At 46.2% G+C, this 23573-nt stretch overlaps 1 protein-coding gene across 1 annotated transcript in view; it reads left to right on the forward strand.

Moving 5' to 3' along the window:
• The window catches only part of STAB2 (stabilin 2), a 166039-nt gene that overhangs the window by 100641 nt on the left and 41825 nt on the right, over positions 1-23573 (forward strand). The window contains exons 33-44 of the mRNA XM_067697744.1: positions 58-165; positions 4715-4846; positions 7559-7687; positions 9145-9201; positions 10233-10328; positions 11904-12099; positions 13577-13672; positions 16960-17005; positions 18265-18341; positions 21039-21164; positions 21956-22029; positions 22724-22795. Coding sequence (XP_067553845.1) covers positions 58-165; positions 4715-4846; positions 7559-7687; positions 9145-9201; positions 10233-10328; positions 11904-12099; positions 13577-13672; positions 16960-17005; positions 18265-18341; positions 21039-21164; positions 21956-22029; positions 22724-22795 — 1209 coding nt within the window. The remainder of the gene's footprint in view (positions 1-57; positions 166-4714; positions 4847-7558; positions 7688-9144; positions 9202-10232; positions 10329-11903; positions 12100-13576; positions 13673-16959; positions 17006-18264; positions 18342-21038; positions 21165-21955; positions 22030-22723; positions 22796-23573) is intronic.

Consider the following 23573-nt stretch of genomic DNA (forward strand, 5'->3'; position numbering starts at 1 on the left):
GCTCGGGTTACCTGGGAACAGAAGTCCCTCACGCGCTCCTGTCTCTTTCCATCACAGCAACATAATCTGGCAAGTTCGATCGAGGCTGCTGACACTTACACGGTGTTTGCTCCAAACAACGACGCCATTGAGAGTTACATCCGGGAGAAGAAGGTCACAACTCTGGTAGTATCAGCAATAATAACCTGGGAAATTATTTCCTGGAAATTCAAACACTTAAAGTTTTTCAGTCCATCAACCATGTACCATTTCACTCTTTCATCAAAACTTCCTTGTCGATATCCAGATATTTAACGTAAACTTGAGCAGAGACTCTCTCATACCCGAACCTCCCCCAAGCCAGAGCTACTCATATATTGAGTTCGTACCCCTGGAAGCACACACTCAGGCTCACATACACAAGGATGAAGGCATCCCAGGAACCTGGAAACATCTTCATGGCCACCCCTCCTCCCCTCCCTGGCTTCTCCCTGGTCCCATGCAGTGAGCTGTCAGCAGCTGGGACCTAGAGGGAGTGCACTGTCTCTGTCTTCCTCCTATTCTCCCCGTCTCTGTCTTCCCTGATTCCTAACATCTGGGGTGAACAGTCAGAACTTGTCAAAAGACTTCGTGAAATAATAAAAAGCTCCAGTCCTGTCACTCTCTGGCTCAAAACCCTTGGGTGGATCTCCATTTCCTGAATGACTAAGTCCGAGCTACCTCCCCAGGTTCTTAGGGTCTCCATAAACTGGCCACGAGTACCTTCTATTCAGTGCTGGCACCAGAATTTCCATTTAGAAGGATCCCAGGGGTGCCCTGCACCCAGCCCCAAGTTTAAAGCTGTAACTGCACAGCAAGCACGCTGTTTTCACTTCTCTCTTTATATAGGGTGACTGAGATGAGGATGCTAAGGAGATGGGGGCTGATACTTGAAGTCCCGCTAAGCCACCCTTGGGCCCACTGCTGTCTCCCATCCATTCTCTGCAGATACCATGTGGTCTAACCAGAGTGATGTCATACAGCCCCTAAAGAAAGCAAAGGCATGTTCAGTACCTTGCTCCTATCTACACAAACAAACACACACACACACACACACCCGCCCCCTCAGTCAGGAAGGCTGCCCTTCCTCCTTCGATGCCTCCTGAAACCTCCCCACCCATTCTTTTTTTTTTTAACATCTTTATTGGAGTATAATTGCTTTATGATAGTGTGTTAATTTCTGCTTTATAACAAAGTGAATCAGCTATACATATACCCATTCTTCAAGTCCAGTCTCACCTCCTCAGACAAGCTGGCTCTGGCCCCTGAGCTGCAGAAAATCTCTCCTGCCTCTGAATTCAGACCATTAGTACGCCCTTCAGCACTTACACACCTGGTATAAGGAACTGTCTTTTCAGGTGGGTGTGTCTTAGCTCTCCAATTGGATGAAAACCCTGTGAAGGGAGGAACCGTGTGTTAGACTTCTGTAACTGCCGTGTTGAGCAAGCAGGACTCCTGGGATGGAAGTGGAAGCCCTCTTTACTGTGTCTCCTCACCCCCAGCCCTACCCCAGCCCTTTGAACCTGTTCAGTGGGGAATATTCTTCTCCTGCCCTGGGATAAACCCTCAGGCAATCCCACAGCCTTTTTTTTTTTTTTTTTAACATCTGTATTGGGATATAATTGCTTTACAATGGTGTGTTAGTTTCTGCTTTATAACAAAGTGAATCAGTTATACATATACATATGTTCCCATATCTCTTCCCTCTTGTGTCTCCCTCCCTCCCACCCTCCCTATCCCACCCCTCTAGGTGGTCACAAAGCACGGAGCTGATCTCCCTGTGCTATGCGGCTGCTGCCCACTAGCTATCTATTTTACGTTTGGTAGTGTATATATGTCCATGCCACTCTCTTGTTTTGTCACAGCTCACCCTTCCCCCTCCCCATATCCTCAAGTCCATTCTCTAGTAGGTCTTTGTCTTTATTCCTCTCTTACCCCTAGGTTCTTCATGACATTTTTTTTTCTTAAATTCCATATATATGTGTTAGCATACGGTATTTGTCTTTCTCTTTCTGACTTACTTCACTCTGTATGACAGACTCTAGATCTATCCACCTCATTACAAATAGCTCAATTTCGTTTCCTTTTATGGCTGAGTAATATTCCATTTTATATATGTGCCACATCTTCTTTATCTATTCATCCGATGATGGGCACTTAGGTTGTTTCCATCTCCGGGCTATTGTATATAGAGCTGCAATGAACATTTTGGTACATGACTCTTTTTGAATTATGGTTTTCTCAGGGTATATGCCCAGTAGTGGGATTGCTGGGTCATATGGTAGTTCTATTTGTAGTTTTTTTAAGGAACCTCCATACTGTTCTCCATAGTGGCTGTACCAATTCACATTCCCACCAGCAGTGCAAGAGTGTTCCCTTTTCTCCACACCCTCTCCAGCATTTATTGTTTCTAGATTTTTTGGTGATGGCCATTCTGACTGGTGTGAGATGATATCTCATTGTAGTTTTGATTTGCATTTCTCTAATGATTAATGATGTTGAGCATTCTTTCATGTGTTTGTTGGCAGTCTGTATATCTTCTTTGGAGAAATGTCTATTTAGGTCTTCTGCCCATTTTTGGATTGGGTTGTTTGCTTTTTTGTTATTGAGCTGCACGAGCTGCTTGTGAATTTTGGAAATTAATCCTTTGTCAGTTGCTTCATTTGCAAATATTTTCTCCCATTCTGAGGGTTGTCTTTTGGTCTTAGCCTTTCTGCTTCCCCAGAAAGTCCTATCATCACTGTAAGTCACAAACACAGTCTCAATTAAGTAAAAAAAAAAAATCCAGCTCCTTGTAAAAATCGACATTTTGAATTGAATTTAGAATTAAATCTTCTTTCCTCACTGCTCCATGCTGGGCTTTGTCCAGAAAGGAAACTAGAGGAGGGGGTTTGGTCCTTGAATCAATCAAGGTCCATCAGAGGGTGGCAGGAGGGATAGACTGGGAGTTTGGGATTGATATGTACACACTGCTGTATTTAAAATAAAATGCCTTTCCATGAAAAAAAAATCAGTATGGAAAGCTAAAAATGATTGCTAAAAAAAAAAAAAAAAAATCAAGGTCCATCAGGAGACGGAAACCATACCAGAGGGAATTCAATGTTATGAATTGTTTATTGGGTATAAAATTATATAAATATAATTGAAAGGTAAAAAATATAAAGGTGTATAAAGGTATATAAATATATATAAGGTATATAAAGGTATATAAATAAAATATATAAATATAATTGAAAGGTAAAAAAGAGATAGCATAGAAGCATCTATAACCCCAAAGGCTGGGAGAACAGAGGAAAGAGGTCAGAACAACTAAAAGTCAGAAATCTGGAGGAGCTGTAACGCAGACCTCTGAGGCTTGAGGCTTGTGGCTCTGACATTGGAGGAGGGTCCCTGGGGTCCAAGACCCAGGCGTCTCGGAGGTGCCATTGCCCAGCTGGTGCTGGCGTCTTGGGGGGAGGGGGACATGATAAGGCCAGTCTGGGAGTGACAGGCCTCTGCCGCTCGGATCCAGCTGCCGCTGGCAGGGCGATGAAGTGCAGCTGGGGTGATGCCCCCAGGACCAGGAAGCATGCAGGAAGAGGAGATCCCTCTAACAGGCCTCACGGTCTCCCTCGAGCACTTTCCACTGGTGGCGCCAAACAGGAGACCTGGCAGAGGAGAAGCGTGGGCTGTGGTCCCAGCTCCACCGCAGAAACAGTGTAGAGGGTGATTTGGAGCTGAGACAGTAATTCACCATCTCTCCTTCCCCATATGATGCTTCTATTTCCTTTCCTGATCTTACTGAATTCAGCTTTGGTCTCACCGGGTTTGCAGTTAGGACCTGTTGATGGTCGGGAAGAGATGTTAAGAGGGTAGAAAGTTCTTATCTAACTGGTACCGTCTTGAGATGCCATTGCTCTCTCGCTCTCTGATGGGTTCTTTGGAGACCCCACCCATCCCTGGTGGTCTCTGACTGCAGTTCCCCCCACCTGTGTGCATGCGTCTCTTCCTACAGCCACTTTTTTTCCCAGTGGACCCTCAGCGTCCAGAGGCCACCTCCAGCCTTTCCCTTGGGGAGGCCCGTCTGCCCTTCCAGAAAGCCATCTAGGATAGGACCTAAGGCACCAGCTCTCTCAGACACGGCCAACCCCCTGGTCCACAGGACACCTGTACTCTCTTGTCCCACGTCAGTGCTGGGAGTGCAGGCCTGTCTCCGTGCGGTGACAGCCTGCCCCCTCCGCTGGGGGTCAACCTGCCAACAGTCCCTGGCACAAGATTGCTCAGGCCTGAGTGACACCCCACAGGCTACCCTGTCTGCAGAGGACACAGATCAAGCCCTTTGAAATACCCCATTGAGCCTCCTCTCATGACCCCTGAGGTGAAAGGCAGGCTGGGGTGTGAGGACTCTCTTCACAGCTGTTCTCACCAAAGAAATCAACTTTAAAATCCCCCCCAACCTTTTCTGCCCTCACTCTGGGTTTTAGGGTCCCGTAGTGAGTTCCTGACCATCCTACATGGAAAGTCTGCAGGTTCCCCAAGGTGATCTGTCTCGGGTTTGGTATTTATTATCTACTGTGCCCTGATGCCTCGGGTGAAATTTCCAGTTCAACAAGCTATTGCTCTTAAACCCCGCGGTGCCTGGACATCAGGGTCGCCCAGTAAGTGCCCGGGGACCGGCTGATTTGTGGGTTGACTTTCCCTTCTGTGTGTTGTCCAGGAGGAGGACGTACTCAAGTATCACGTGGTCTTGGAGGAGAAACTGCTGAAAAATGACTTGCACAACGGCATGCATCGGGAGACCATGCTGGGCTTCTCCTGCCTCCTTGGCTTCTTCCTCCGCGATGACCAGGTGCGATCCTTTCCCTTAAAACCCACAGGCGGGTGTCCTAGCTCCATGTCCGCCATCACTTTTGCGTTGCATAATCTCCCCAGCACTTCCTAAGCCTTCTCTACAGAAGACGGTTGTCTGTGTTTCACCGTAAAGTAATGACTCAGCCAGACTGGGAAGCTCCCCTTCCCCTTGCCCGTCACCAAATCATCAGTGTGGCCTGGCTGACGATGGGATTGAATCCCAGCAGTCACAGGTGCCCTTCAGTTCTGATTCCTAACAAACAAACAGCCCCCCAAGCCACCTCCAAGAGGGAAGGGAGCCCGGCAGCAAAACCTGACGCCCAGGAAGTGGCACTGGCCCCAGGGTATAAGGAGCCTCACGGACTCCAGCAGCTACATGAATAAACATTATTATCATTGCTTGATCATACAGACGGCAGACCTCGGACCAACTGACCCCCATACCAGTATTCCAGTATTAATCTCACACAACCCCTAAGTACTTAAAGTGTTTAGAATTCGTAGAAAGAATTGAGACTAAATACATATTTTAAGTATTTCAATATAAAATTCTTTGTACCTACTTCAAACATCAATCAATCTGAAAATTCAACAAGAAATTCACTACATAACTCTAGTATACATTCTCATAAGAAAAATTAATAAAAACACATGATTATTTAGGATAAACTAAGCACTATATTAAAGTAAAGAAGGTATAATTGCAAATTTTTAAGCAATAATAATTGGTCCCTGTAAAAAAGTGCAGTTTTGAAAATAATTTTCTCAGTGTTATCATCATTGAAGTACAAGTGAATTTTGTGTACAGTTTTTCTTTCAACATGCTTGGGTTAAAAAAACAAAGTCTTCATGGTTCTTCATTACTTAGGGAATAATCTAACTCCAAATATTTCCCTCTGACTCCTATAAATAATCCTACCTATTGTGCAATAATTTTGAGGAGATCCTTTCAAATACATTTTCTTTTTTTTGCAGGTAAGGCAATTTTTGTCGGTAAAGACCTTACATTTTTGTTTTTAATCTATGTCATCTTTTATTTCATCATGTAGAGCTGAATATTCCAGTGCAGTTAGTTGAATCAGTTTTGATTCCGTCACATTTATTTTTCATGTGTTTGGAAAGTCTTTGATCTAGAGCTTTTTTTTTTTCCTCTCTCCAATAGAGGCTTTATCTTACAGTAAACAAATAGTTCGATCTTACAGTAGAGGCTTTGCTTTTATTGATAACTCATTTACTCTCAGGACGAAGAAGATGTAGAAAAGTGCTCTCTGAGTAAACTTGTGTGCAGCTCAAAATTTTAATGCAACCCGTAATTCTTCGAACACATCTCACAGTAAAAATGATTCAGACTTTTTCTAATGCCAAATCAACAGTATTACAGCATCCAAAGTTCTGCCATTTTGATATTTTAAAATAGCTCAACGTCTTGGAATTCTACAAATTTGTTTTGCAATAACCGTTTGACGCCACAAGTAAGGCCCCCTGCTTCTTTTCCGAGTCTACACGGACCCTGGACCACTTCTGTGGACCTTAGCCGTGATTTGTCCCAACATCCAGTGGAAATTCACTTGACTCCAAGTAAATCATCAGGGACTTTAACAGTCAGTGGAAGTTCAAATTTAAACACTTAGCAGAGTCATTTTAATCGTGACGCAGTGGGGAGTTTGAGAGATGTTAATCATTTTTAAACCCTTATGAGATATGAAGTTGACATCTGTTTAGTACAATAAAGAATTCCCTCTTCTCCCAACCTCAGCCCTGCTACACACCCCCCACACACACACCACCCCCCAATTTTTCAAACAACCATTTGTTTTCAGTTATATTAGTTATATTAATGAATGAATGAATGGCTTTACTTATTTTGCTAAGCAGTCATTAAGGTATGCTCCCATTTAAAAAAATCGAAACAAAACAAGTTACAACTCAAAGTTGAATTTAATTTGGCAACATTTAGAAATTTCGTTCCCGTGTCTTGGGTGCTTAGGGACACACAAGGCAAAGACAATACAAACATACCATGAACTCCTAAGAAGCCCCAAGGGAAACGTGGTATGGTAATGCAGACCTCAGAGCAGTCTCCTCACACCGGGAAGTAATGCTATCTGGTGGAACACTTTTTACAAACTCTAAAACACTCAAATATGCTAGTTGTTTTTATTCTTATATAACAGCCACTTAGCCTTACTTAGGGGTGCTTGCAAATGAACCAGGAAGTAGAGATACGCTAAAAGGACACTGAGTTTCGTTCTCCATGTCTTGGCTTTGGAAGGCATCCACACTTCCTGGACCACCAATATCCAGCACAGCCAAGCACATCCATCGTCCATGGAGCCGATTTATCAGGGGCACTAACATAACGATCATGACTCAGAATTTTTAAACAATAAAAACCGATCATTTGAAGGGTGGAGAGAAACCTTAGAGATCATCTAGAACAACCTCTTCCTTTTACAAAAGGGGAAATTGAGAGTCACAGAGGAAAAGCAACTAGCCCAAGGTCACACAGCTGGAAGGTGTCAGATGCACGACTGTCACTCAGACTCCCCTCTCCTAGGGCAGAGCTCTCTCCACTACACTGTGCTGCCTGCCAGGTGAATTTTGGAATATCTCCTAGGCCATTGTCATATTGATATCCTCCAATCCCCATCGTCCTTATTTCCCTTAAAATCACGGTAGTAAAAACTTACAGTTAACCCTCTGTTCACAGCTCTACGTAAATGAGGCTCCGATAAACTACACCAATGTAGCCACTGACAAGGGAGTGATCCATGGCTTGGGGAAAGTTCTGGAAATTCAGAAGAATAGATGTGATATTAATGACACTACTATCCTACGAGTAAGTTCTATCCGAGGCCAATGATGAGCTAAAGAGTGTTGGCTTATTTTTTATAATTTTGAGCATAGGACTCATCTATCAGAGTATCTCAATTCAGTTCAGAACACACTGCATGAGGGCTTCCCTGGTGGCGCAGTGGTTGAGAGTCCGCCTGCCGATGCAGGGGACACGGGTTCGTGCCCTGGTCCGGGAAGATCCCACATGCCGCGGAGCAGCTGGGCCCGTGAGCCACGGCCGCTGAGCCTGCGCGTCCAGAGCCTGTGCTCCGCAACGGGAGAGGCCACAACAGTGAGAGGCCCACGTGCCGCAAAAAAACAAACAAACAACACTGCATGAACATCTCTAAATGCCAAGGAGCATACTTGGCTGTGGCTCCACAAAGATAAATAAGACATGACCCCTGCCCTCAGTGGGCTCACAGTCTAGCGCCTTGAAAGGCTGCCTGGAGGGTTATGTTGTGGAGGGAGGAGGCTTCTGGAGCCACCAGCCTTCCTCAAAGGGAAAACGTGCCACACCCAGCATAGGCACGGGAGCAGGGGAGGCAGGATATGGTGCACCCATGACAGGTTTTGGCCAAGCCTGATCTAGCGGGAGAGACAATATGGAAATGGGTCATTTCAGTATAATATAGGATGCAGTAATGGAGACATTTTAGTCCATGAGATGGTGTAGGGTCTCTCAATAATAGTAATAACTGCTGAAATTTACTGGGCACTTTTTATGTGCCAGGCACTGCTCTAAACATTCTACATGTATTAACTCAGGTAACCCTCACAACACCCTTCAACGCAGGTACTATTACTCCGCCCATTTTTCAGATGGGGAAAAATGAGCCCCAGAGAGGTTGAGTAACACCCGCAGTGTCACAGAGCTAGCAAGTGTCAGGGAAGGCGTTCAAATCCAGGCAGTCTGGCCCTAGAGCCAGAACTGTGAACGACCACACAATACCGTCCAGTAGGTGCCAAGTTAAGAACTAGTCACATTGGTCTCCTTCTGTTTTAGGAACAGGCTGCACTTAAAAATGCTTGTCATTCTTACCTCGTGCTCTTTTATTTACGATAGTGAATATCATCTCCACGCGGACCCCATGGCTGGGCGCTGGGCGTGATGCATCCTTTAGTCTCTGAATCCGGCCCAATTCACTGAGTAGTGGGTTTTCAATAAATGAGAGTTGTTGTTAAAGGAATTAGGATTTAAGTGAGTTAAGACCCCCCCACAGGTTACAAGATGATGAGCATCTGGAGTGTATAGTAGAGAAAGTGATGCTCCAGTGTCCACAACCCGAAGTAGTTGAAGTGTTTGTCTCAAAGGACATGAAAGAGGTTGACCAGACGAGCTTCTGGTTTTCAGTTTTATAGCCTAAAACCTCCAGCGCCATGTCTGGAAAATATTTGTAGCCTCATTTTGCACTAAATGTAATAACCATGAGATACTCACTTTGGTTGTGTTTTACTAAGGGAAAGTGTGGGAAGTGTCCCCAGCAGCCGATCTGCCCGTTTGGAACTAAGCCACTAGTAAGTATTTTGTCTGCTTTGATAAAACTGTTTCTGGATCCCAGGGAGGTCCAAATTAGAAAATGCGTCTCAAGCACGACTCATTTCACTGCTTTCATTCCTTCACTTGATTTTAATTTAATCTTACCTTCTTACCTTATATGCATCTTTCTAAAGTCTTAAATCCATTTTTTTTGGACCAAAGCAAAAATTTAATTAATACATAAATAGAAACAAGGGTTCATCTCAACCAACGCCCAGTGCAGGAAGGGATTTTTCACTTTCTACATCTTTCATATTCCAGTAGCTGGTTAAAGACAGGAGCAAGAAAGCTTATCAAAGGAGGCAAACTCCATATCCAACTCGGTATCCAACCTGGAGGAGTCCCACCTTCCCGATTCCCTTTGCAGTTGAAGTTACAACTAACTTTCTCTAAGAAACACATGACAGACCTGCGGGGAGGTAGACATGTCTTTGAATTAACTACCCATCTGTATTTCTTATAGCTGTTTATTGCAAGAGCTAGCTCTGATGATGCTCCAACCATTACAAAGGATCAACTCTCATGTACCTTCCGTTGCATAATAGTAATTTATAGCTAACAATGCTGACTCTTCTCACTTGAGTTTGCATTTAATCTTGTATATTAGAAGTCTTTGTAAGCAGCCTTAATCTTGGCTCAGACCAAGGCAGAATATCAACCAATAAATAAACAGAAACCAAGCACCATCTCAACGTGGAATGTTGGAAGGACGTTTTCATCTGATTGACTCTGTGAGTCTTCCTAACTTGAAATGGTTCTAAAGAAAAGTTCTTTTTACATCGTACTACCATAAGGGATAATTATCTGAATTTTGCCACCTGGTATTCTGGCAGCCAACATTGTGATTTTGCATTTTCTTTCTTATGAAACAGCTCCAAGAAGCCAGCCCCCTCCTTTTCCAGAACGTTTCAGTTAGAGAGACAGCAATGTGCCACCCACCTACTTGCTTTTAGAGATTGGAAAGCTTTGTTCTAACTGAAAAGCTGATATAATCATTATTATTTCATAGGGTGCAGAGACGAAGAGATGTCTCTATACCATTTATTTCATGGGCAAGCGATCCCTGTTCATTGGGTGCCAGCCAAAGTGTGTGAAAACTGTCATTGTGAGTATAATGATTTAATAAGCCTTCTAACTATTGCAGCAGCATTGATAAATGTAATCATGTGTTATACTTTTCAAAGTGCCTTTCCATGTTTTTTTTTTTTGGCCGCTCGTTGCTGCACACAGGGTTTCTCTAGTTACAGCGAGCAGGGGCTACTCTTCGTTGCAGCGTGCAGGTTCTCATTGCGGTGGCTTCTCTTGTTGTGGAGCACGGGCTCTAGGCATGCGGGCTTCAGTAGTTGTGCCACGTGGGCTCAGTAGTTGTGACGGACGGGCTTAGTTGCTCCACGGCATGTGGGATCTTCCCGGACCAGGGATCAAACCTATGTCCCCTGCATTGGCAGGTGGATTCTTAACCACTGTGCCACCAGGGAAGTCCCCCTTTGCATGTATTCTTTCTGCCACCTCCCCTTCCTCCTTATCATCTTCATTACCACTGTCTTTCAGAGTAGTAGCGGTAGCACTAAAATTCAGGACAGCCCTGCAAGTCAGCCCATTGGTGAAAGCTGCAATATTCTGTTGCATGATGAAGAAATAGAGGGGGGCTTCCCTGGTGGCGCAGTGGTTGAGAGTCCGCCTGCCGATGCAGGGGACGCGGGTTCGTTCCCCGGTCTGGGACGATCCCACATGCCGCGGAGCGGCTGGACCCGTGAGCCATGGCCGCTGAGCCTGCGCGTCCGGAGCCTGTGCTCCGCTATGGGAGAGGCCACAGCAGTGAGAGGCCCGCGTAACGCAAAAAAAAAAAAAAAAAGAAGAAGAAGAAATAGAGGGACTGAGAGGCTAAGAGGATCTCCCTGTTCTCACAACAGAGGAAACGCCCCGTGAGCGAAAGAGACAGGAAATGGGCAGCTCTCCAGGGAAAGAACAGGTGCACCTGGTCATTTAGAAAGCGGGACCCCAGAGCTAGGCACCTCTGACCTGTAATTTTGGAATCTGCAGCAAAGTCTTTATAATGTCCTGTCCTGCTGCTTTCGCCGAAGACTAGACGCAGCCTCTGCCTATGCTGCAGAGGCAGCTGATTTGGCCCTTAAGTTGCGGAGCTTGCAGCTGCAGGAGATCTTGTGTTTTAACGCACTCAAGAATAAAGGCAGGCGCAAGCGAGCAGATATCCTGCAGGGCTTCCCTGAACTCAAAGAGAGTCATTCATAGAATGTCAAAGGTCTCACTCACCTCCCAACCTTCAGTACCAGGTTGAAATAACACACAACGCAAAGGTGCCAGGTTTGGGGATGGCGAGGGCCCCTCTGGCATCACTTGCGTTGTTTTTACTTTGTTCCTGCTGCCCCTCCTTCTTTCTCACTTTTCTTCGTCCTCTCCCCCTGCTTGCCTTTTTCCTTCCCCTCCTTCCTGCCTCCTCGGCAGAAGCCTCCACGCTGCTCCTGGCACGCCTGGAAATTTCATAGCCTCACCTGGTTCTCGGGGGCTGCTCTCCCCATCCCTCCCAACCCCTCCATGAGGGGTCAAAGCTACGGACACACATCCAGTCCCACCTGCAGGATGTCCACACCATGGCTGGACAAAACCAAAGGATGGAAGTGTGGCCTTGCCCAAGCCCAGCCTGGTCCTTCTGTTTCAGACGAGAGAATGCTGTGCGGGCTACTTTGGTCCCCAGTGCCAGCCCTGCCCAGGAAAAGCCAAGAACGTCTGCTTTGGGAACGGGATCTGTTTGGACGGAGTCAACGGCACGGGCACGTGTGTGTGTGGAGAGGGCTTCAGCGGGACAGCCTGTGAGACCTGCATGGAGGGCAAGTACGGCATCCACTGCGACCAAGGTGCGCACCCTCCCTGACCCAGGCAGGCTGCCCGAAACCAGCCGGAAATGCAGGAGAAAAGAGTGATTCGGCACGTGCTCCCTCACCAGCCTGTCTGGGGGGGGCGGGGGGGGGCAGACTGGAATCCCGCCCATTATCATGTGAATTACAAGAACTTCTGTGTTGTGTAATTTGCAATGGGCAGTGATTCCAAATATTTTCAGTTACTAACCTGGACTTATCAACCCTCCCCAATCTGCTCACTGACATTCTCCAACCCACCCACATTTCTGTATTGGCCTGCGTGTGCCGGTCCTCTGTGGGTACGCTCTGTTTTGGACATTGCTTGATCGTTTGAAAAGCAGATCTGTGCACATCATCTCATTTAATCCATACAGGAGCCATGTATAGTTGAGTATTCGCATCCCCGTTTTACAAATGAGGACTTAAGGCAAAGAGGTTGAACGACTTCCCCCAAGGTCACACCTGATGAGACTGGAATGCACACCCTGCTTCCCTCCAAGCTTTGTTCTTGAATCATGTCCCTTACGTGAAGGTCACTCTATTGATTCATCCTTTGCCAGACACATGCTTTATGTTGTTTTCACAAAAATCATGATCTGTTTTAGCCGAGTCATCTGCATTCTCTCACCTGACTTTCTCGTGCCCAGGGACACACACCTCTGAGCGGGCTGACGTGGAGAAGGGGTTTCCTAATCCATGATGGGAAAACGAAGCATTATTTTCTACTTTGTATTAAAAACTACATATTTGACCTGGCTATCGCTGTTTTCTCAACAGCTAGTCTAAGCCAAACAAAATCAATATATAATTGAGTCATTATAATCGGACCGTATAATATATAATTGGCATTATAGTGCTGATTTTTTTTCTGTGTTATATGGAAGAATTATCTGCTTGCATTTATGCAGGATTTCCTAACCTAGGATCCACAGATGACCCTCATGGGGTCCAGCACACCCCCAAGGCTGAATGCTTTCTTCTGAGGAAGGCATCCTTAACTTTCATCCAGTTCTCAAAGAGGTTCACAGTGTTGCTGCGTAACCAAGGAATCGGCATTTCTGTGTTGTCCAAGAAGGTGGTGGTGCACCGGCTTTATAGGAACCAAGTGGGCTTCTCTCTGAAGTCTACTCTCAGGGGACAAACATGACTGCGTCCCAAATGGGTCCCGTATAACCACGATTCCTCAGATAACCTCAGCCAAAAACACTCTCACACTGCTTGGGTCACTGGCCCACAGTGCTACACGGTCCCCAGACGGTGGTCTTTGTTGAAGCATGACCTAATTCACCTGTTAGCTCCCTCCTATGCCCCCGCCCTTCCTGGGAATCCACCCCCCAAACCCATGAGCTACAACGATCATCTAGAATCAGACAGTAGAATTACGTGCACCGAAGTGAACCTTAGTATTAGATGTAAAGTGAATTGTTGAACACGGGTCAGAAGTCTAACAATGTGTGGGTGTTTTTCCACTTAGTGTGTACTTGTGTCCATGGGAGATGCAGTCAAGGACCCGCGGGTGACGGCTCCTGCGACTGCGATGTGGGCTGGCGAGGAGTGAAATGTGACGATGGTAAGAGCCAGCCTTTCGGTACTTATGATCTGTTCTTAGCCTCACTTCTCAGCAGCTACATGTTTTTCTCCTTCTAAAATAGAAATGGCATCTTTATTTCTTCCTTTGGCGATAAGGTAATTCCTACTTGCAGCCAAAAAGATTGTAAAATAAAGAAAAGCATTAAAAAGAAAATTAAAATTACTCATACTCCCAAGACAGGGACAAAACAATCATTAGTGTTTTGTATTGGCCTTCCAGCCTTGTTCTAGGTATATACATGTGTGTATGGGACTGTACTCTTCACACAGTTTTGTAACCTACTCTTTCACTTCACAATATATATAATCAGTATCTTTTCATGTGAATAAATATAGGTAAATATCATTTTTCTTAATTTCTATACAATATCCCATTATCTGATTGTACCATGCCTCTTAAAATCAATTTTCTGCTATCATAAACAATGCTGCAATGAGTATCTCGTTCATATATATATATATATATATTCGTATATATATTCGTATATATATTTGCATTTGTCTTATTAATTTATTTGGTTAAATTCCTTGAGATGGTGAGTTAGAAGTTGGCAGTTTGGGGGAAAGTTTTGCTGCTTACTGCCAAGTTGTCCTCCAGAGACTGTATCAATTTATTTCCCCCCGAGTAGGGTCTGAGCAGGCTCATTTTCCCCAGCCCCCCACGCTGCACCGATGACTCCTAATGTGCCCCCATGAGAGTGATGAGAGGGGAGAGAATTTCAGGCAGAAAGAAGCTCGTGGCCCAGCCCAAAGATGTGGGAAGGCTCTGCACATCTACAGGACCAAAGGACTGCAGAATGGGAGGGATGTAGAGGCAACGAGGGAAGTGGGATGAGAACAGGCTAGAGGTGTAGGCAGGAGTCAGCTCGTGAAAGGCTAAGGAGAGCGGACCTTCTGCCGCAGCCAACAGGAGCCATTCAAGGGTTTTGAGCAGGGCGGCAATGTGATGAGATGTGCATTTTACAAAGATCACCCTGACACTGGGTTGGAGAGAATACCCCTGGAAGCAGGTATCAGAGAGTCCCCCTCACCTGGGGCAGGGGCTGGGGAGGAGTCACAGGTGCCTGCCAGCCCAATGAGGGCTCCAGGGATGTGGGGTTGTCAGAAGGAGTGTCTTTGCCCAAAGCTCCAGGTTATGTTAAAATCAAGAGAACTCAGATTTTGTTGAAAAGCTAAAGTCGGAAGTGTGAGTGGTCTCGAGCCAAAAAGACATCCTAGAGCAGATATCAAATGCTGGTGTGTGAAGCCAGGGTTCAGAGGGCCTGGGAGAGGGAAGCAGGGAGCAACAGGGTCACATAAACAGGAAGACAGCCTGGGGGAATCCCTAGATCAAGACATAAGTGGCAACCAGGGTTAATCTGGGGGTTTACCCTTGACTGTCATTTATATGCTTATAGGAGCATGGTGTATGGGAGGACCAGCCACATTTAAAGGGACAGGGAACAGTCTGGAGGCTGTGACAAGTTTTCAAGCCCGTCCCCCTGCTGCTCCTCTCACCAGCAGCCTTGTGATTCATCTCTTTGCCTCCTGTCCTATTTCCCTCCGTTCCATACTCCACATTGCTGCCAGACAGAACTTTCTAAAACATAGATATCTTAGTCTGTTCTGGCTACTGTAACAAAGCGTCGTAGATTGGGCGGCTTATAAACAGCAGAAAGTTATTTCTCATAGTTCTGGAGGCTAGAAGTTCAGGATCAAGGTGCCAGCATGGTTGGGTTCTAGTGATGGCCCTCGTCTGGGCTGCAGATGGCCGTCTTCTCATGTTATGGCAGAAGGGGCAAGGGAGCTCTCCAGGGTCTCTTTCATAAGGGCACTAATTTTGTTTGTGAGGATTCCACCCTCATGACCTAATCACCTCTCTAAGGCCCGACCTCCAAGTACCAGCACGTTGCAGATTAGGTTTCAAAATACGGGTTGGGGAGTGGGGACATAAACATTTGGACTATAGCAGCACTGTTACCCACCCTCCCCAGTACCTGACAACCTGCTCTGATTCTCTATAGCCTCCAGTAGGAGGAACTTCACTGCCTGTAGGAGACACACCTTAGCAAGGTGTGGTACAGAGCTGTTCACCAATTGGCACTCACCCAGTTTTCCAGCCTGGTCTCCACTGCACACTCTGCTTAAGGGGCTTCAGTCTAGTAATGGAAATAAATGTTCAATCGTGTTCAGAAAATTGCGATATGAGAGTGCAGAGTAAAGCGCCTCTAGACCAGACTAGACTGTTCTTTGTTCGCATGCAAACTCCCCACTCCCAAGCCATGTCAGACATCATTCATCGATCATTGCATTCCTTCCTCTGAGGTCAGATAGGGGCACCACATCCTTTTCAAAAGAGCACACCATGTAGTCACTTCCAATTAAGTGAAGTTGGCTCAAAGGTTTAGAGCAGATATCAGAGAGGAGGACCTAAAAGGTGATTGGGATTTCAGAGATAGAGAATGGAGAGAAAGAGATTTTCAGGCTCAAGGAAAAGCACACATAAAGGCACAGAACTGCATTGCATCTACTCTAGCCCACTGGAGCCTGTAAATGTTCCCTCTGACACAAAACAGACCACTTTCGCAGCCAGGTCTCTGTTTCAGGACCTTCTATACAACCAGGCCAGGCCTAATGAGATTTCTCTTGGCCAGGCCTAATGAGATTTCTTTCTCAAAAGCTCTTAGCCTGAGCAAGCAACCCTGTGGGTCCTTTTTCTCATCTCTAACAATTTCTTTCTGGATCTTCCCCTGCCAGGAAGTATCTGTTAGCTGGGCATCCAGGGTAAAAACATTATGCTGTTCCAGGAAATTTAGGAACTAATTTGGCAAATAGGTGGTGAGTACCTGCCGCATGCCAGGCTCTGCACTATTTCTGCACATGCAAAACAATAACAACAACTTCATCTTAATTAGAATTAGTATTTGCTTATTTATATCACTCTGTAACAAGATGATGAAAAATTAGAAAGAATAAGGAACATAGGAAGTATAAATAAAATAGAAAATTAAGCTCCAGGGAGGGATGTGCATCCTCACCACCTAGCATGGGGACCGGCACACAGGAGACACTCCATTGGTGTAACTGACCTTCAGATTTGGCTCTGAGCTTCCTAGATGCCAAGGTAAAAAAAGATTTACATGGTCACATAGTTTTACATAGTTCACGTGATGCATACCAGTTACTTGTGAGGAAGTAAATCTTTTCCTAGCATCAAGTACTAAAAGAAAGTTCTTGAGTGAGATTTAGTAAAGAAGGGCTGACACAGCATTTGGTTCTCTTTTTCAGAGATCACAAAAGATGAATGCAATGGGACCTGCCACACCAGTGCCAAGTACGTCCCCTTTAGCCTCCTTTGGAGGCGATGCAAGGGTTTTTTGGGGTTTTTTTTTTAAACATCTTTATTGGAGTATAATTGCTTTACAATGGTGTGTTAGTTTCTGCTTTATAACAAGGTGAATCAGCTATATGTATACATATATCCCCATATCCCCTCCCTCTTACGTCTCCCTCCCACCCTCCCTATCCCACCCCTCTGGGTGGTCACAAAGCACCGAGCTGATCTCCCTGTGCCATGCGGCTGCTTTCCACTAGCTGTTTTACATTTGGTAGTGTATATTTGTCAATGCCACTCTCTCACTTCGTCCCAGCTTACCCTTCCCCCTCCCCGTGTCCTCAAGTCCATTCTCTACGTCTGTGTCTTTATTCCTGTCCTGCCCCTAGGTTCTTAAGAATAGTCAGAAAGAGAAAATGCAAGGGGCTTTTTTTCCTAGTAGCGTGTGTCCACCCAGGCCTTATCTTTAGGGAAATAGTTTCCTGAGACCATTTCTGAGGATTTATGATTAATTTAAGTACGAAACTAAAAATGAGGCCACCATCAGCTTGCAGGTCCAGCCTTTTGAACACGCTGCCACCTGAGTTACCTGACATGCTGGCAGAGTGCCAGTTGTTACCCCCATTCAAGCCACAGGGACTCTTCCACAGAAGCAGAGGGAGGCCGGTGGGCCTCAATTTCATCAAACCTTACTTGCAATTCACAGCCAAGCCTTCCTTCTTTATAATGGAACTTCATACTCCTAACTCCCAGAGGGATTTAATGGGTTAATTAATTAAAAGCCCATTAGCTGGAGTTAGACCTGAGTTCAAACCAGCGTCTGTCATTTCCATTGACTGTGTGACCTTGAGTCACTTATTTAATGCCTCCAAGCCTTGGTTTTCTCATCTGTAAAATGGGAATAATGATAATACCTACCTGTTAGGGCTATTGGATATTGTGTAGGTTACATAAAATAATGTGTGAAGCACAGCTCCCAGCACATAGGATGCTCTCTAAAGATGGGCAGCTACCCTCCTTATCCTTGGGCCAATGCCTACATATACACACTCTGTAGTTTGCCTGATAACTGACTCCAGTTTTAGCTGCTTGTGGCAGCGCCATGCTAGGGATGGACTCTCCACCCAAGCCTTGGGCGGGGACCTCAGAGTGCCTCATGGGGGTAAGAGCTGGGATGCTAGGGGTGAAGGGTATTGTGAGTCCCGTGGCGGGGTGCTGTGCGTTTTTCTACGAACACCACTTGCCCTTTCTTGTTGCAGCTGCCTTCTCAGTCCGGATGTCGCCGCCTCATGCAAATGTGCAGCAGGGTTCCAAGGGAACGGGACGGTCTGCACAGGCAAGTCAAGAAGGAATTTGCTAGGAGGAGAATAGCATGAGCTGTTGAGGGATCTGTGTTCCTGCAGACTAAATGGGCAGCTGCTGCCAACCATTGCTGGTGAACTGGACGTAACAGGGCAGCTGATCGTGCCCGGGGAGCAGGACACCTGTTCACGGATAGGGCGTGTTGGTTTTGGAATGTGTGGGGCAACCGCCCCTGTTCTTTTCTCCCAGCCTTGGCCACAATTGGAATCATCTGGAGAGCTTTAGAAACCACTGATGTGGCTGACCTAGGATGTGGCCTGTGTGGGGGGACTCCGGAGTGGGGATAGAAAGAGGCTTGAGCCCTGGTTCTTCCCCCCAATCCCCACATGGCCTTGGGTGGGTCTCTAAACTACCCTGGGCTCCCTTAGCTCATTTGTAAAGTAAACGTAAAACTCTCTCCCCTCGCAGAGTAGTTTGGGGATGAAATGACCTCTCCACGTACAACAACAGAATGAGGCAGCTGTTAAAAACAGCCCCAGCGTTACACTCCCTGGGTTCGAATCTATGTTCTTATAGTTCGTGTCACCTTGGGCAAGTGGCTTGACTGCTCTTTGCATCATTTTGTCATCTGTAAGTTGTAGCTCATAAGAGAATCTCCCTCACTGGATTGTTGGATGATAACCTGAATTAAATAATACCTGTGAAGTGCTTAGAACATCCCTGGCACAGAGCACTCGATAAATGTGAGCTACTACTCTCATGGTGCCCAACACGTATTTGGTGCTAGAAAAATGGAAACACTTAGCACTGTGTCCAGGCAGGCTTCAGTGCAGATTGTGGTGGAGCTAGACAATGACCGCACCAATTTGTCCCCGATGTACCCTGCAGTAGGATGTGTACAGCACGCCAGTGAAAACAGCTGGAAAGGCAAATAACTGTAATGTTTCTCTTGCCCCCTGCTTTGGGGAAAAATAACAAAAGCAGAGGACACAATATAACAACCAACATTTCTGTAACATTTTCATATACATTATCCAAACCTGTAAGTAAACCTATACAGGTGGATCCCAAAGTTCTTATTAATTGAGTGATTTGTCCAAAGTCACACGGTGAACGAAGGCCAAGCCAACACTCAAACACACATCTTGGGGTCTCCAAATGGATCTAGGTCTTTGATCCACTTTGCATTAATTTCTGTATATATTGTGAGGTCCAAATTCATTCTTTCCCATATGGATATCTAGTTGTCTCGGTAGCATTTGTTGAAAAAATTATTCTTTCCCCCATTGAAATAACATCTTGGCCTCTTTGTGGAAAATCAATTGACCCTAGATGTATGGGTTTATTTCTGGACTCTTAATTCAATTCCACATAGATCCTTATGCCAGTTCCACACTGTCTTTATCACTGAAGCTTTGTAGTAAATTTTGAAATTAGGGAGCGCGAGTCCTCCAAACTTGTCCTTCTTTTTCGAGATTGTTTTGACTATTCTGGGTCCTTTGAATTTACAAATGAGTTTTAGGATAATCTTGTCAATTTATGCAAAGGAGTCGGCCAGGATTTTGACAGCGATTGCCTTGAATCTGTAGATCAGATTTGGGGAGTAGTGCCTTCTTAACAATATTAATTCTTCCCATCAATGAACATGGAATGTCCTTCCATTATTTAGGTCATCTTTTATTCCTTGCAACAATGTTTGTAGTTTTCAGAGTGTTTTATAGTTTGTTAAATGGAGTCCATCTTCTAATGCTATTGTAAGTGGAATTGTTTTCTTCATTTCATTTTCAGTTTGCTCATTGCTACTGTACAGAAATACAATTGATTTTTGCCTACTGCTCCTGTGTCCTACCCAGGATCATTTATTAGTTCTAATTGTTTTTAGTGGATTCCTCAGGATTTTCCATAGCAAGATCATGGCATCTGCAAATAGAAGTGGTTTTACTTCTTTTCCAATCCGGATGTCTCTTCTTTCTTTCTTGCCTAATTGCCCTGGCCAGAACCTTCAGTACAGTATTGAACAGAAGTGGCAAAAGCAGACCTTGTCTTACTCCTGATCATGGGAGAAAGCATTTGGTCTTTGATCATTAAGCATGATTTTAGTGGTGGGTTTTTTCATCAATGAAAAATGTCGTTTATCAGGTTAAGGAAGTTCCCTTCTATTCCTAGTCTGTTGAGTGTTTTTATCATTAATGGTATCGAATTTTGACAAATGTTTTTGCTCATTCTGAGATGAGCATGTTTTTGTCTTTAATTCTACTGATGTGCTATATTACATTAATTGATTTAGGGATGTTAAACCATCTTCTATTCCTACATAAGTCCCACTTGGTTATGGTGTATAATCCTATTTATATATTGCTGAATTTGATTTGCAAGTATTTTCTTGAGGTTTTTCTATCTATATTCATAAAGGATATCAGTCTGTAGTTTTCTTTTCTAGTGATGGCTTTGTCTGGTTTTGGTATCAGTAATACTGGTCTCCGAATGAATTGAGAAGTCTTCCCTCCTCCTTCAGTTTTTAGAAGAGTATGTGAAATTTTGGCATTTATTCAACGTTTGGTAGAATTCACCAATGGCATCTGGTGCTTTGCATCCTTTTGAGCCATCCATATTTAATCCAGTGCCTACCGTTTTGGAGTATTTTCCATTTCTCAGTGATTCAAGTAAAAGCGCATCGATTCCCCCCCCCCCCCCCCCCCGCCCTGCTCTGTGTCCTCTTTCTCTTCTGTAGCAATCAACGCCTGCGAGATCGGCAATGGAGGTTGTTCTCGCAGGGCTGTCTGTAAAAGAACCACCCCAGGAAGCCGGGCGTGTGTGTGCAAGGCAGGCTATACTGGCGATGGCATCGTGTGCATAGGTAGGTACCATCCCTCACCCGCGATTTCCAGCTGCCTTTAATTTTGACCCCTCGGTCCAGGTGCTGTCTGATTGCTCCACCGTACATTGACTTGTTTCCCCTTTGCTGCCCATAAGCAATCGTCTAGGAAACGCTTAACACCAAGCACATATCCTGCTCCACCCCAAAAAGTCCTCCTGAATTTAGCACCTACTGATGGTTCTTCTCTGAACCAATTATACGGTGATGGTGACAAGTGGTATATGTTTTAAATTCCTACATCTCTTCATTCACAGCACGTTAAGTGGCACTCCGAAATTTTATTATTTTGAGTCCCTGGCTGCAAACACTCATATTCAGTCAATAGAGGGACTGCGTCAAGCCCGCAGACATGCCTGAGGAGCTGGTTTTGAGAAACCACAGCTGGTGCCCTCCCTGTTGGGTGACTTCTGCCTCAGCGTTGTCAGAAAACCGAATCACGCCTTGACACTTGCTCCCCTCGGTCAGTTAGCCATCCTGGCTGGTACCTCAAGGCATTTTTTTACTTAAAAAATGAGGCTTGGGCTTCCCTGGTGGCGCAGTGGTTGAGAGTCCGCCTGCCGATGCAGGGGTCACGGGTTCGTGCCCTGGTCCGGGAGGATCCCACATGCCGCGGAGCGCCTTGGCCCGTGAGCCATGGCCGCTGAGCCTGCGCGTCCGGAGCCTGTGCTCCTCAACGGGAGAGAGTGAGAGGCCCGCGTACTGCAAAAAAAAAAAAAAAAAAAAAAAATGAGGCTTGACTCTCATGCCAGCTGTTGCTTTTTGTTTTAAAGAGATCAACCCGTGCTTGGAGAACCATGGTGGCTGTCACCAGCATGCAGAGTGCACGCAAACAGGACCCAACCAGGTGAGCTGTGTCTCCGCGGGGGCCTACGTTTTCCTAGGAGCAAATTCCTGGGTAGTTAGACCCAGGCCTGAGGGACAAGGGCTGAGGACAGACCTCTAGGGAGCAGCAGCATGAAATAAATACATTAGAGGAGGTTCTGGAAGAATTCCCCAGGAGGCCATTCTTTGGGAAGCAGGAGAAAAGGGGAGAGGGGCAGGGGACAAAGCGTGCACAGGGAGAAGGGCCTTCCCTAGAGTGGGAAGAAGTGGCATTTGCAAACACCACATGGCTCCAGAAGCACCTAGAAGGTCTCCAGCAATGCTCTCCTTTCGTTCAGCTTTCTGATGCCCAGAATCTTACCATTTTTCTCTGTCTTGAGGCTCTGAAATGCATGTGCCACAGCAGAAGATCACGGTGTTAAGGCCTCTGTCAGCCACATATTCCCCAACACTGTGCCCCTTGCGCCTTCCGCGGGAGCAGGTTTGGGGACGTGGGGAAATGTGAGGGCTCCAGCACAAAGGAGGGGGAGGTCGAGGGGTGAGAAGACTCAGGCGGGGAAGCTGGAGGCTCGGGGACCCAGGCTGTGCCTCCCTCAGTCCATGTCATGTTGTGAATGAGCAGGAAATTGCATACGTCAGAAACTGGATGATGACCAGAGCTGACAGCCAGCAGAACCTCTCTGTGAAATGACCCATTTCCCCTTCCTCCTGGACAGGCCGCCTGTAACTGTTTGTCAAAATATACTGGAGATGGGAAGGTCTGCACACTCATCAACGTCTGCTTAACCGTGAGTACGGCCCCCCACCGCGAGGTCTGGCCTGCGGTGCCCCCTTCTCCGCGTCTAGGGGCAGGGCATTGAGGTGGGCCCTGTCAGAGCTGCTTCTGGGCCATTTCTCCCTCGTGTCCCAGTTGCAGTGTTGGAGAAACTCCAGGCTCTGCCTCCATCTTCACGTGGCTTCCCCTCTGTGTCTGTGTCTCCTCTTCTAGTGAGGACGCTTGTGGTCTTAAGACTCCCTGGTTAATCTAGGACGATCTCATCTCGAGATCCTCCACTGCATCTGCAAAGACTCCTTTTCTAAACAAGGTCACATTCACAGATACCAGGGCTTAGGCCATGGACGTAGCTTTGCAGGGGGCCACGATTCAACCCACCGCAGAGCAGGAAGAACAGAGGTCTCTGCCCCAGCTCACAGAGCGAGCGCCCGGCACAGCCAGAACTTGAGCGCACGCCTGTCTGACTCAGAGGCCACACCCTTGACCACTTCTCGTGGCGCGTGGTGCTTGTTCCTCCCGCGAGGCACCGATCCCCCGCGGGGCCCGGTTCATACACCTTCCTTCCTCGTTCATGTCACTGCCCACCTGAGAGCCTCCCGCTGTGGGCGTGAGTACAGCACAGACAGCCCGTAATTAAAGCCCTTCCTCTCCAGTCGAGGTCCCTACTGTCCCCCGTGCTGGCCTGTTTCATACTGACTGCCTTCCAGCTGATGACTTTTCCCTTTGCTATGATGGATTAGAGTTCAGCCTAAAGCTGAGAAGTATCCAACATGCTTGCTGCCTTTCTAGTT

Source organism: Pseudorca crassidens, chromosome 11 (genome assembly GCF_039906515.1).
Source record: "Pseudorca crassidens isolate mPseCra1 chromosome 11, mPseCra1.hap1, whole genome shotgun sequence".
NCBI classification, from domain to species: domain Eukaryota; kingdom Metazoa; phylum Chordata; class Mammalia; order Artiodactyla; family Delphinidae; genus Pseudorca; species Pseudorca crassidens.